General features: G+C 40.2%; 1 protein-coding gene across 1 annotated transcript in view; it reads left to right on the forward strand.

The window, feature by feature from the left end:
• The first annotated feature begins 11,843 nt into the window (after nt 1–11,843).
• Nucleotides 11,844–14,325, forward strand: part of SLC17A8 (solute carrier family 17 member 8) — a 32,508-nt gene continuing 30,026 nt past the window's right edge. The window contains exon 1 of the mRNA XM_009571556.2: nt 11,844–12,350. Within this exon, the coding sequence (XP_009569851.2) occupies nt 12,208–12,350 (143 nt within the window). The 5' untranslated portion in view covers nt 11,844–12,207. The remainder of the gene's footprint in view (nt 12,351–14,325) is intronic.

A 14,325-nucleotide genomic window follows, 5' to 3' on the forward strand; every position in this document is an offset into this window, starting at 1 on the left:
CTTGGTGGCATCCTGCAGAGAAAACATCTGTCTTAAGCTGCTCAGTAGATCACAGTCCTGATCTGACTTGAATGTCCTTTCATGTAGTGTTCTCTTTGTCTCTTCCGTTTCTAGACACTGATAGCATCCGTAACTGTTACCTGTTTCTTAAGCATGAAAGTCTCAGCTGCTGAAATCCAGATGTTTTGGGTTGGTTTATGGCTTAAAATTTGCAATTTCATAAACTCTTTCGTGAGATCTGATAACCTAAAGACTTGAAGCAGGAAAAGCTGGAGGGCTTGGCAGTTGATTGTTCTTTGCCTGGAATACATTGATTTTTGGCAGCTAACTGTCTTTGCTGCATCACTTAAACAAGTCTAGTCGCTCCTTTAGGTATGTCATATGCTAGAGCTTTAGGTTAATCCTGTTTATATCTGTGTGTGTAGAGCTGTGTTACCCTATCAAGTTTGCAGCTGTGAGGAGTGCGGCTCAGTAGGTGGAGGAAATGAGCTGTTTGTGAGGAGTTACACAAAGAGAAATGGTTCATTTGATGGTCTTTTCCTATTGCCAGACACAAATGCACTTTTGTTGCGCATCTCAGAAACTCCCTGCACTCATGTCACCTTGCTGGAGACCACAGCAGTTGCTCAGTGGTTTGGAAAACTCTGACAACGTGGATTTAGATTTGTTGTGCCAAACTTATAAATGAGGAATTCAGAAATAAACTCCTACTCACGCAGAAACCCAAGAGCAGCTGAACGAATACTAGTTACTCAAGCTCTAAAGTAACTTAGTAAGTATTCTAGGCATACATTTTAGTGTTGAACTATAAACTTCAAAAAAAAAATTATCCTTTTTTTCCTCTGTAGAACACCTGCCTCTGAACTATGTCATTGTGGCTCCAGTGCAGTTTCTTACTGCAAATTAAGACAGTCGTGGATGTGGAACAACTTTGAACTTGGGTATGACAGAGGTTTAATAGCCTGCATGTATCTACTTAAAAATTATTATTTTTGGAGGCTTGGAGAGGGGGAGGGGGAAGGAGCAGGCTTTTTGCTTGTGCCTTTATCATTACTTGGCCTTTCTAATTGGAATTTCTTAAAATGCATTACTTTTTACACAGCATTCAAAAGGTTAGGTTCTGCTATAATTAGCCATTCAAATCAAGAATAATCAAAACAGGAGCTCCGTTTGAAAATACATCAATGAAAATATTATCTTTGACCTAAAAACGGGGTTTTGTGTTGGGCGCTGAAGTTACTACACAGAGAGCATTTATTCATGTCTGTCTCTTTGTCTCCTTAATGCTAGTTTAAGGCTATGGTTTCTAAGATTAAACAAGAACCAGAACTTTGAAGAGCTTCCTTTCCAGGAGGTGAGTTAAGAATCAGATACTACAGGGAGGAATAACTGGCTTATTTTCAGAACAGAAAAATCAAATACTAGGCAACTCAAAAAAATTAGAGAAACAAAAAACTGGAAAAGATTTGTCTGCCTCTGCCATGCTGATAAAGTAAAAACTTACCTACGGCACTAAAGCTATGAGTAAGTGCTTAGCTGATGTCACAGAAGTGACTTCAAATGAGTGCAAATAAGCAAAAATGGTAATGAAGCAATCAGGTATGTCTGTAACTAGAGCAATCACTTTTTTCTGAAGAATCTATCCTAACATGGAAACAGACTTTTTATTAATTTCTTTTTAAAGAATTTCAAAAAGTAAATGTATCTTACAAGGATTGTATCTTACAAAATCAGAGCAGGAGAATCAGGAAAAATAAAATTGCACTGAAAGGTATTTTCATGCCTTTGTTGTTAAACAGGAATTTTAAATACAGACTTTCCCCCAAAAGCTTTATGTTACAAACGTTGGCTTTACTTGGTTACAAAATAGAAAAAAAAATCTATCTAAAAAAATTAAAAATATTATTTAAAATATTTGGAACATGCTCTATGCAATTTTGATGCCAGCTGTGCTCAAAGCCCTTATCTGTTGTATAAAACTAGGGAGATAAATATTTTTTGATGTGGATTTCTGGCTAGATACTAAATGCCATTTCTGCAATCTGAGTATTTTAGACGTAAAGTACTAATATATTTTCATTGTTATCGGATGCAGGATTAAATTATTGATTAATCTGTTGTAATATTTGGCAAGCAGGAAACTCTTTAAAATTTGTTGATTTTTTTTTTTGTTTGATTGTGCATATATGCTTTATGTTTCCTAAAGAATTCGTTGCTTGACTCTTACTGATTGCCAACCATTACAGGAAAAAGTTTTAGAGGGAAACACCCCCTTTACATTATACTCACTGCTATATTTTGCAAGCCAGAACCATACAGTTGAAGCTCTTTGAATAAACAAACACTATAAATATCACTTAACCTGATCAGTTCATTAACTAGCTGCTGGGTGGGTGATGTTTCCTTATTCTTTTCATGGCATAGATAGTCCAAAGCCTTGATTTTCTGCACATTGGAGAAATTAGGTAAATGGAGGTCTCTTCATGAATAATTGCCTGCTTAACCAAGTTCAATCACACTTCTTTAGTCAGAATTCTTCTTAGGATGCTGTGCCCGCTGCTTTTCCAGGCCCTTTCTAGTTAAGCCATCACTTGCAGCTCCTCTCTTTCAGTTTTTCTTTCCTTTGTGAATGCCCACAGGCAGCGCATGGTTGGGTAAAGCAATAGAAGGGCAACAAAAATCAAAGTGCTCTAATAATTTCTTTTCTGGTGATACTTAGTAAGAGAATGCTGAGCGTATGACAGTGGCAGACTGAATTTTATGCCTGTTGCTCTTCAGCTGGAGTCTGTTGCTTTGCCATCAGGGGCTGTCCAGCTCCGGCAATCTGCTGGACTGTGTGGTGGAGGCGGTTGGAGTGGGCATGGGTTTCTTTCCTACCTTTTCTGCAGTCAGCACAAGACCGAAGGAGAAATGGTAAAAGCAGCTACAGGTAAGTGATCCACAAAATTACCAAGTCCTGATTTTGGCATAATAAAGCAACTGTTCAGAGCAAAGGGTTAGACTTGAGGGAATGGCTGAAACAATGACAAAAGGAGAGTGGAAACTGCCATCTGCTGAAATGGCAGAATATCCACCCAGTACCCGCCTCATAGGCATTTACATGTTTTCTTTGAGACAGTGCTCCCCTCCAGCCTGCTCTTTTCAAATTCCCAAGTTGCCTGTGCAGAGGATGTTGCCTCATGGAAAAGCTTGACGTCTCCTGACAGCTACTGTTGCTGAAGGGCACATGCTTGAGCTCAAATTTAATTTAGTGAGAACGCAGAAATTTGAACATTTCATTTCAGCATGTTTATTTTCTTTAGAAATGACCACGTAGATTGAATGACTGTGATTAGAAAGTTGAGTAAATGACTTCCTCCCTCCACTTGATTTGCTGTAGCAGATGTTTTCTGGTGAGAGGTAGGTACAATGTTCAGTTTATAAAACTTCAAAGAGATTATATTCATTAAAAATAATCATTAAACCTGTGTGTTTTAAAACCAATTTATTTGAAGGAAACTGTTGTTAATTACAAGCATTGTCCTGAACTGTGCATTACTGGGCATCATGTCCTTCAGGATGGCACAGCTGATGAATTGCATTCTTCTCCAGTTCATTGTTATGCATGCATTGCAAGGAAAGGGAAGGTTTTGCTTCTTCACTGTTACTCAGTTTCTTAACCTGAAAACTAATAGTGGTTTTCAATGGAAATACAGATGATGTTCTTTTAACTCTTTCAAAAAAATCTACAACTAGTGCTGGGTGTTTAGCCAGTGATTTCAGCTAGTTCGGGTATATGAGTATTTTTAAAAGTCCAGCAAAAATATAGGTTTTAGGATGACATTATATTTAGTCACTGACATAGGCTGTCAGAACTTAAAATATTAATTTTAAACAAAAAGACTTATTTTTCTTAACGAAACAAAAGGTTGACTTACAATTTTAAGGTGTGTCTCTCTCTCTCTATGCCATGATCAATTGTTTAATGAACAGGGGCTACAGAAAAGGTATTCTGGAGCTTTTTTTATTCTACCATATATAAGTCCTAATTGCAATTCAGCATAAACACAACTTCCCTTTCCAAGGTAACTGTAGCATATGTAGATTTTCTACTTTGTTTTTAAGATTCAGGAGACTGCTTGGTCATCTTCTCCTTCATTCCCTCTCAGACCTTTGCAACTTTCAACCTATTGCCCACTTTCAACCCTTTTTTTGGCAAGAATGTGATTAAAATACTCAAGACAAGGATCATAGTGTAATAGAATGGTTTGGATTGGATGGGACCTTAAAGATCATCTAGTTCCAAACCCTCTGCCATGGGCAGATCAGGTTGCTCAAGGCCCCATCCAACTTGGTCTTGAACACCTCCAAGGATGGGGCACCCACAACTTCCCTGGGCAACCTGTGCTAGTGCCTCACTGCTCTCATAGTGAAGAATATTTTACTAATGTCTACTCTAAATCTTCCCCTCTCCAATTTGTAGCCATTCCCTCTCATCCTATCACTACATACCTTTGCAAAAAGTCCCTCCCCAGCTTTCTTGTAGGTCCCCTTCAGGTACTTAAAGGCTGTTATAAAGTCTCCCTGGAGACTTCTCCAGGCTGAACAACCCCGACTGTCTCAGTCTGTCCTCATAGCAGAGGTGCTCCAGGCCTCTGACCATGTTTGCAGCCCTCCTTTGGACCTATTCCAACAGCTCCATATTCTTCTTATGTTGTGAATTCCTGAAGTGCACCCAGTACTCCAGGTGGGGTCTCACAAGAGCAGGATAGTGGTGCAGAATCACCTCCCTTGCCCGGCTGGCCATGCCTCTTTTGATGCAGCCCAGGATAAAGTTGGCCTTCTGGGCTGCAAGTGCACATTGCTGGCTCATATTGAGCTTCTCTTCAATCAGCACGTTCAAGTCCTTCTCCGCAGGGCTGCTCTCAGTCCCATCATCCCCCATCCTGTATTGAAACTGCAGATTGTCTCAACCCAGGTGTAGGAAATTGCACTTGCTCTTGTCGAACCTCATGAGGTTCTCACAGGCCCACTTCTCCAGCTTGTCCAGGTCCCTCTGGATGACATCCCGTTCTTCCAGTGTGGCAACTGCAACTCTCGGCTTGGTGTCATCTGCAAACTTGCTGAAAGTGCGCTTGATCTCGCTGTCTATATCATTGATGAAGATATTAAACAGCAATGGTCCCAGTACAGAGCCGTGAGGGACACCATTCATCATGGATCTCCATCTGGATGTCGAGCCATTCACAGCTACTGTCTGCATGTGACCATCCAACCATTTTCTTATCCACTGAACAGTCTATCCATCAAATCCATATGTCTCCAATTTAGATGGTAGCGTGGGCGACCAAGTCAAAGTCTTTACAGAAGTCTAGATAGATCATATCCCTCAGGACCTCGAACTCCACTAGTATTTGATCACTGCAGTGCAGGCTGCCTCCGATCTTGACGTTACTGATGAGCTCGTTTGCATTACTGACCATCAGGTACAGCACTGCATCCTCTTGTGTAGGGGTGTCTATTACCTCGGTTAAGAAGTTATCTCCAATGCTTTCTAAGAGTCCTCTGGATTGCCTACAGCTTGTGGTGCTGCTTTTCCAGCAGGTTTTAGAGTGGTTGAATTTCCCCAGTAGGATGAGAGCTTGTGAGTGTGAAACCTCCTGTCACTGGAGGAAGAAGATTTCATAGGTTGGCTCTCCTTGATCAGGTGGCCATTAGTATACACCAACCACAAGATTCCTTTCGTGACCATGTCCTTTTTTTCTGATCTTTATATAGTAGCTGGTTTGGATGTTCACTTACATGTTCCACAGGTTTGCTTTTCAACAGTATTGAAAAGGAAAGGATGCTTTCAAAAAATTAACTCGTATCATAATGTTTTCTTTTAAAGAGTTCAGATCTAGGATTAGAGAAACACAGTGAAGTACATGCTATAATTTGGTGTATCAATCCAAGAGGGTACTCACGGGGTGACTGTCACCACAGGTAGTTTTGAGCAGCGTGTTATGTTTGTACTGCCTGTCATAGATGATCTGTTATACATGGAGAGAAGACAATTCCAAGACCTACTCCTCTTTGAAATCTATTTTCCTAGTATGGTGAAAAGGAAACCACAATTTTCAAGAAATGGAATGATCTTTTGAATAATATGTAACAATAAGATTTCTAAAAACATCAAAGCAGTTCCTTCCTGCTGGTGACAGGCTGTAAAAGACATTAACAGATCTTACCTTTCAAAATGATCTGTAAAACTTAATAAAGCTACCATAAGGTGTCACTATAACCCAAGCAACTTTCAAATAAATTGAAAACGGTGTAGAAATGTTCTTACTCAGCTTCATGACCTTTCTTGTACTGATTTGTTAAACTGAAAAAGGACCTCTTTTAAAATAGCATAGTTTCTATCAGCCATCTGATCAGGAATTAGAAAATAGAAACTAAAGATTAATTTTTTAACCATTTGAAATTAATGCTAGTTTTGCTAGAGCATCTGAAAATTTTATTTAGGCTAACTCAACACTAGGCATTTTGACATGGCAGGAAAGGACTCAGTTCTCATATATAGTAACATAGAAATCAGAATCCTAAAGTCTTTGAATCTGTCTTTGTTTATCGTGGAATAGCGTAGATATTGTAAAGCCATAGATTTCAACGTGTGAAGGACCATTTTTATCATTTAATTCAAACAGGGATCTCAGGTCACCCGTTTTATCTTTGACTTCAGAAGATGTAGAACTTGAAGGCTGATTTCCAGTACTCGTCTTTTATGTCACATTTCAATGACTCTTACAGATGCCAATAGAAATAGGGTCTCCAGTACACCAGACACCATACAAATACAAAGGTGGAAACAGTTTCACCCCGAAGTTTCATGTCTAATGGTAAAATATGCTTGTTATCTGAGTGGACACTTGCATGTGCAAAGTGCTGAAAGAAACTCCTTTGTGGAAACTCACCTAGGAACCCTGATCTTACCCTATGAATCTTGAACTCATACCCTAATGCTGGTAATCCTATGTTTGCAGGAAGCAAGTAGCTGACAGGCTCCCACAAGCAGATATTGTGATAAGGTTTGTGATTTGAAAAGTGTTATTGCTCATGATGAATGACATTATGTCTCACACTTAACTTTAATCGGCCACTTCTGTGACATGTCTAAATACTCTTTTGTTGTGTCTGGACACTTTTTCTCTTGTTTCTTTTATTTACTGTATATGCAGTTGTGATTTCTGTAGGAAACACAATGGATGAAAGTGACTCTCATATGAAATCAGCTGACGTTTTTCATCAGAAATAATTGGTTTCAGGAGAAAGTTAAGGCTGCTGTGATCCCCTGGCCTGAAGAAGCTGACCATGGGCAAGTATCACGTATCAACATTTTTGTTCCCTTAGTGCTGTGCCCCATCTCAGCAGAAGAGCAGTATTACACTTATTACAATATTACAACCCTTGCCTCCTAGTGGAGGATTTTTATTTGCTTTTTCTAATCCTCTGCCTCCTGAGGTGAAGTGACAAATTCATCTTTGAGTGATTTTAATGCTCTCTGAAATGTCAGAAAAGGAGGTGGTAAAAGAAACCCATTTATGCTATAATCTCGTGATTTCTTGGGGCCCCAAATGTGATGTTAAGTTTGTGTCCTACTGAAACTAAACATATGGGATCATCTTGTCTCTTCCTCTGTGTCCCCTCTTTACTTTTTAGCTGATTTCAACCCTTTTTTCAGGAGTAAAAATTTCTAGGATCCTATGTTGCTACATCTATTTAAAAAATGGCAGCAGGCACACACCAACACATCTACAGACAACATTTACCAAGATCTTGCCCATAGGAAAAGCGCTGTCAAATTCACACTGCTGTAGACATCACAGTCTACCAATGGTATGGCCTACTGGCAGGTGAAACCAGTGTTCATCATTTCAGCTTCATTACTTTTCTCCACTTGGAAGACAAAGAAGGTATTTAAAACTGCCAGAGATAATTAATATTGAAACATCAATTCAATTTAACTTCAAGAAGTCTAAAGTTAGGGAGACAGAGCACCTAGGATATTCTAGCCTTTGAGCTCTTGGTAACAGCTAAAAGTCACTGGGAATGCCAGAGCCATAGGCAAGTAACTTGTTTTACCAAACAGAAGTGCATCCAGAGGAATAACAACAGCAAACTGTGATCCAAAAGCAGTTTGCAAGCACCAGGGATGTAATCGTGTGGCCTTGAACTGAAAAGAAACCAATTAAAAATTAAAAAGGTTATTTGAGCCTAACCATGACTGCCCAGCCTGTGACAACACTTTGCACTTGCGTGTGTTTCCACTGGAGGGACCCCAGCGGCGTTTGAGTAGTGTAGGCTGACCAAACACCATGAAGCGAAGCAGCTTTATGTTAATTGAGCAAAGACACCAAAAGGTTAAATTGACTTTCCCAGGATGTTAGTGTCAGAGTGTGAATGACTGTGATGATTAAATACTTGTAAAGAGCTCAAAAATTTATATTTACAAAAACTGGGGGAAGTGGCTGCTTACAAGACTATATCAGGAAAACAGGTAGCACACTGAATGACACCTGCACATGAAATGTGTGTGCTGAAAACCAGTCTGCGCTGAAACTAGTAGGAAATTCTCCCTTTAAGTCTGGCAAAGATTTTACTCTAGCCACTATTTTAAGGAATTAGCAGTAGGAGTAGCATAAAGATGATTTTTCCAGGCTTTTCAGCAACAGAAATGATTGTAACAAATTAGATAGCCTCTAGGTGTACATTTATTTGCACCTGTAGAAACTATTCTTCCAGGTGAGGGTTATGTTTATTGCCAGTTCTGCCATTTTCGTGCTTAGTTTTCTTAAAGGGATGACAGTCTAGAATCTGGCCCCATTGCTGCAAGGCATAGCTATTGTTAGAAAGGCACATCTGCTACACGTGCACTTGATATATTTCCAAGTTTTCTTATGATTGGTTTCATGTCCATATTGGCTTTAAAATACAGTTTTAATACAGCCTTAGTATAGGACTTTGGGGATATGAATCTGTAATTTCAGTGGTAGCTACAAGTTGTACGAACCAGGAGCAGTTTTAATTTTACAAAACGTTTCTTTGTGAGTGCAGACCTAAATCATAGTGTGTCTTGGGCTTAAATGTCAGCTTGCCAACAGCATACTTACAATTGTATGATACAATACAATGTGTCTTAAGGCGGTCTAAGACATTAGATGGAGAATCACAAAGGGGTTATTTAATTAATTAATTAATGGGGTAATTTAATTAATTTAATTAATTTCTGCAGAAGAAAATTAAAGCATAGAGCTAAAACAGGAAAAGAAAAAATAGGAACAATGACAGCTGGGTCCATAAGGGCTGTCACGTTAGGTCTTGTTAAGGAAGAGAAGAGATTTCCTTTGGTGGTCCTCCAAAATTCATACTGGGGTTAGTCACAGAGAGATTGCCACTGCCTCATTCAGTGCATCCTTGTTGGGAGTTAGGCGGTGCCTCCATGGATGGTGCTGTAATCGGAGCACGGCGCTGCAAAGCTGCTATGGCACTCTCTGCAGCAGTGTTTTGGAATGAGGGCACTTTACTACTCTGTGAACCTGAGGAGGAGGAAGCAGCGAAGCAGCACTGCTGGGAGATACCACTTTTGAACACTTCTTTCCAAAGTGAGCGCCTAATCTTTCAAGGCAAATTCTTTGTGCTGGAATTTGCTCAATTTTCAGTTTGGAGCTGGGTTCTTACACTATTTCAGGTGTTCAGCTGCCCTAAGAGTGTTCAGGACGCTATCCCAAATGTTAGGAAATAGATGTTTGAATAAATGAAAGACAATTTCATTATATACTTTCTACATATATATATATCCCTACAAATATATACAACTCCAGTGCTTAGCAGTTAGCCTGATGGTGTTTGTTTTCTGTGTGCGCTCTGAAAATTGCAGACCTTGGTTTAATATGTGCATGTGATTGTGTTGGGCCTGTGCTCCTTTCTGCAGCGGTGACCTTGCTGCTCTCACTGTCTGTGTGTCCCAGTGGGCCAGGCTGCACCACGGCCAGGAGTTCAAGGTGAGAAACCAGGAGGAATTGACTCCCCTTGCTCAGCTGTGGAGGTGGTCAGATTCAAGCCTGAGCAGAGCAAGGATTAGGAAGAGGTGGTGCAGTTGATCCCAGGGCAGCAAGACATGCTGCTGGGATGGTTTAGCAGGCTGTCCTTGAGTTGGCAGTGAGAGCAGAAACACAGAAACACATCCAGAGAATCCCTATTACAGATTTCAGGGCATGTAGTGCTGGGTGCTGGCTGGCCCCATGGCCCTAGCTGCACTTACTGCTTGCAGTAGAAGGACTGTCTACTACAAAAAATGTGTGAGTTAGCTGTACCGAGCCTGGAGTTTTCCAGTACTGTGCTACAGCACATGAATTATTTAAAGAGGAGAAAGAAATTGTAACCAGTTCTGCAACAAAAGAGACTCCAGCCAAGCAAAACCTCCCTTCCCCTTCCCCCTTTCCCCTTCCTCTTCCCCTTGGTGCTTGCAGGGTGCTTGACTGCCTCACCTAACCATGAGGAAGTGGGTTTTTTCCCCAGTATTCCCTTCCTTGTATTGGAGCTGGGACAATCCAGACATTTGATATTTGTATTATGGGGACATCTAAAACCCACAGACTGGTGGCCTATACAAGGAGCCAGGGAAGGAATGGAGAGGCAGAAAGACCTTTGTCCTGCTTTGGCCCAGATTTACATCCCACTCAACCCAACTCACTCAGTTCAAACACCCAAATGAGGAGTCTGTAAGTGAAACCAATTCAGATCCAGTTTGTTTCTTTGGAGGAATCGGTTTCTTGTTCTCTTTTTCCTTCTTGCTCTCTGTCTGTGGAGTCTGGCTAGATGAAGCCCTGAATAAAATTTTGGGAGAGAAGTGTGGCCCCGTGCCTGGGTGGGTAACAGCAAGAACAGTGCAAGAGGGAGCACCACCAGTGGCACAGAGGGGCGCAGGGCTCAGGAATGGGCAGCTGCCTGCCCACCTGCCCTCTACATGGCAACTTGCAGCTGGGGGCTTCCAGAGGACACCAATGCTTCTCCTGCTGGTGGCCTGGTGAGGCGCTGACAGGCTCTTATTTTAACCTTCCTTGGGAGAACAAGGGGAATGTGGTAAATGCAAAGCCATTCATTTTTCTAACAGGCAGGAAGTTTTCTTCCTGGGAAATAGGGAAGGGCTAACACGAGCCCAGAACCAAAATAGGTTTTCTTTTTCTTGTTTGTTTTTTTTTTTTTTTCTCATCATCTATAACCCAAACCCAATAACTGACGCTTTGCCAAAAGCAGAATTTCTTCATTTGACTCCAGCCGCCAGGCAGGCTTAATGAGCATACTGGCAGGCTGCATTTCCACACGTGTTTTCATTAAATACCTTCCACCATACTAGGAAAGCTGTATTGAAGTAACACTGAGTTGGATTGGATCACCTTTTTCAACCCCTTTGTGGTTCAAAAATGCAATGGATTTAATTTATTGTCGGTCTTTCATCACTTATTCAAACAGCATTGCATCAATGCACCTCTGCATCTATCTGCCCAAGGGCTCAGGAACATCAATAATGAACAGTCTGGGGAAGGTGGTTCTGGGTTCAAACCAGCAGGTGCATTGGGGTACAGGAGTTCATCTGGGCAGGGGGTACACAGTGGATGGGAACTGTAGCTTGCAATAATTCCCCTCCTGCAGAAAGGACTCATAAATGTTTAATCAACTTCTTGCCCTCGCCATAAATGAGGTCTTATTAATGAACTGGAGTGACTCGAGGACAGGTATTGTGTCTGTTACTATAGCACCACCTTGCACAGGATCTCTGTGCGAAAGAGGCAGGGGAGGGAGGGAGGCACTGAGGATGAGCCCCAGCGAGCCAGCCTGAGGTTTGCCCGTGGAGCAGGCAGCTGCTCCAGGGATACCAGCCCTCAGCAGCATCTCCAGCTTGCCAGCTGCAGCCTCTGGACTAGCTGCCCTCATACAGGTACTCGACCTCGCACACACGCACAGCAGAGTGGCTGCAAGTGCATTGCCGAGTTCCTAAGCGCTTCCAAGGTTGCTTCGCTCCAGAGCTCTTCCCAACTGACTTTCTGGCTCTGGAAGATTTGGTTTGATTTTTTTCTTTTTTTTCCATGCTCCTTTCTTGAGCAACTGGTTGTTATTGCAGAGGTCACCGAAGGGACTGGCAGAAGCTCCTGTGTCTGGCATTGGGAAATATGACAGCAGAATTGAATGGTTGTTAACATACGGGATTTACTGAAGAAGAAAGACAAAATGCCTTTCAAAGGGTTTGGTTCACTGAAGGAAAGATTTTTTAATCCGGGAAAGGAAGAGTTGAAGAACACTGTCAGTGACTCGCTGGGGAATCTGAGAAGGTAAAATCCAACAGAAAATTCCCAGACAGGTCCATTCATTCAATTTATGAAAGAGAAATTAAGTATAGAAAAATGTATAAACCAGCATTTAGACTTGCAAAATTAATATCTGAATTCAGGTAGTGAGAGACACCTTGCTGTGAGACAGAAGATGTTTAAGGAGAACTGTTACGACAGCATATGACTATAGATTAAAGAATACTTATACTGAACAAAAAAAAAACAGATGAAAATAAGTTATAAAACCGTGTTCTAATATTGCAAAGAGCATTAAAAAATGTTTTGTGTTTTAACTGAAAAACTTTTAAATGATTAAATGTGAATAATTCTCTGGTTTATTTTGCATGAGAAAAACTGATAATTTAATGGGAATTAACACTCCCAAATGATGTCACTCTTGACATTAGACTTAATGTCCTTAAATTATAGGGGCTTTTTTGAAAATCTTGTTCTGAATCAGTAAGAGAAAATGTATTAAGTAGAGATGTGTATGTATGTTTCTACTGACACTAACAAATTAGAAAGATAAAAAGGTGAGGCAGCTGTTTGCTAGCAAAAAGAAAAAAGATTAAAGATTTTTATCCTTATCTGCTACTTTATGAAAAAACAAACTGAAAATTTTTAATTTTTTCATAAATGAAAATATATGTAACAAATAACATTTTTCATAAATGGAAAGAGATTTCTCATTTAAATGGAAGATTATTTCTATTAGAAATGGCTACTGACAACGTTTTCCTATGTAATCAATTGATGAGAGCCAAAGGGTTCAGTCGTGTTTCTTGCATGCTTGATGTTAAATGTTTTAAATCTCTGTATGGATCAGGCCAACATTTTAACTGAATCCATTTGGAGTGATTGAATTATACTTGCCTTCACATCCATTCCTTTACCTGCTTTTAGGAATACTATTTTGAGTCAGGACAGAGTTCTTGGCAAATCTAAACCTGCTTTTGATCACTAGAAAATGTGTGATAATTTACATGTATTACACTACAGCATGTATATGCAAGAAAATAAGCATGTAAACTTTTAAAGAAGTTACTAATATGCTCTGGTAGAAGGCCAGTTACGCTATTTCTATACCATGTGAACACAGTATCTGTGTTCCACACAGTTTTAACTTAACTTTTCTTCATTTACAGTGTTACGGGTGAAGTTGGACATTTTGCTTTTCTTTCTGTAACAATACACTACAGTAATACCAGGGATTCTGTTTTTCTTTCAAAACTTGAAGTTAATTAAGTCATTTATTCAATCACAAATTCACTTTGCTCTGAGCTTTGCTGGCCAATTTGTACATGTAGTTTGTATTTAGTGAGTATGTGATGTAGCAGTACAATGGGTTTGCTATGTAGAGATGGTACGCAAACGTTAAGCTGTCCGGACTACTCTTCTCCTGTAGCCATGTATGAAGGATGTCATGCTGGTCCCTACACAGCATCCCACTTCAGCAACATTGCTACTGGATCAAACCAAATCTGAGTTGTGATACAAGGAAGTTTGCTGGACTTCCTGCTTTAATCATACGTATACCAGTGCCTTTCTTAGACATACTAGCCCGTGGAGGAAATAAAATAAATAGAAGTTTTTTCCCTACACCTGCAATCAGCTCTAAGTAAGAATAGCTGCAAGTTGAGCAGGCTCATAGGAAATATGTAGTCATATGCAAAGGGTTCTGTAAGGAATTAAATATGCATGGTTTTAACTTGAACTTCATTCACTACAGCTTAGCTTACAAACAAGAGCATACAATTCTATTTTCACATGATGGTACATATGTAGCAGCTGCAACCTAGACTTTGCTCTTCATCCAGTCCAATTTGTTTTAATATGGTAAAATCAGCAAAGAATTGTTTCCTCTTCTAGTATTTAATAGGTGATTAATTATATTAATGTGTATTCTTGATTAGGTTTCCAAGTGCGATTTCAATGACTGCTGTTTGTGGATGTGTAGGAGAGTGGGTAGAGAAAT

This window comes from Cuculus canorus, chromosome 1 (assembly GCF_017976375.1).
Source record: "Cuculus canorus isolate bCucCan1 chromosome 1, bCucCan1.pri, whole genome shotgun sequence".
Lineage (NCBI taxonomy): Eukaryota > Metazoa > Chordata > Aves > Cuculiformes > Cuculidae > Cuculus > Cuculus canorus.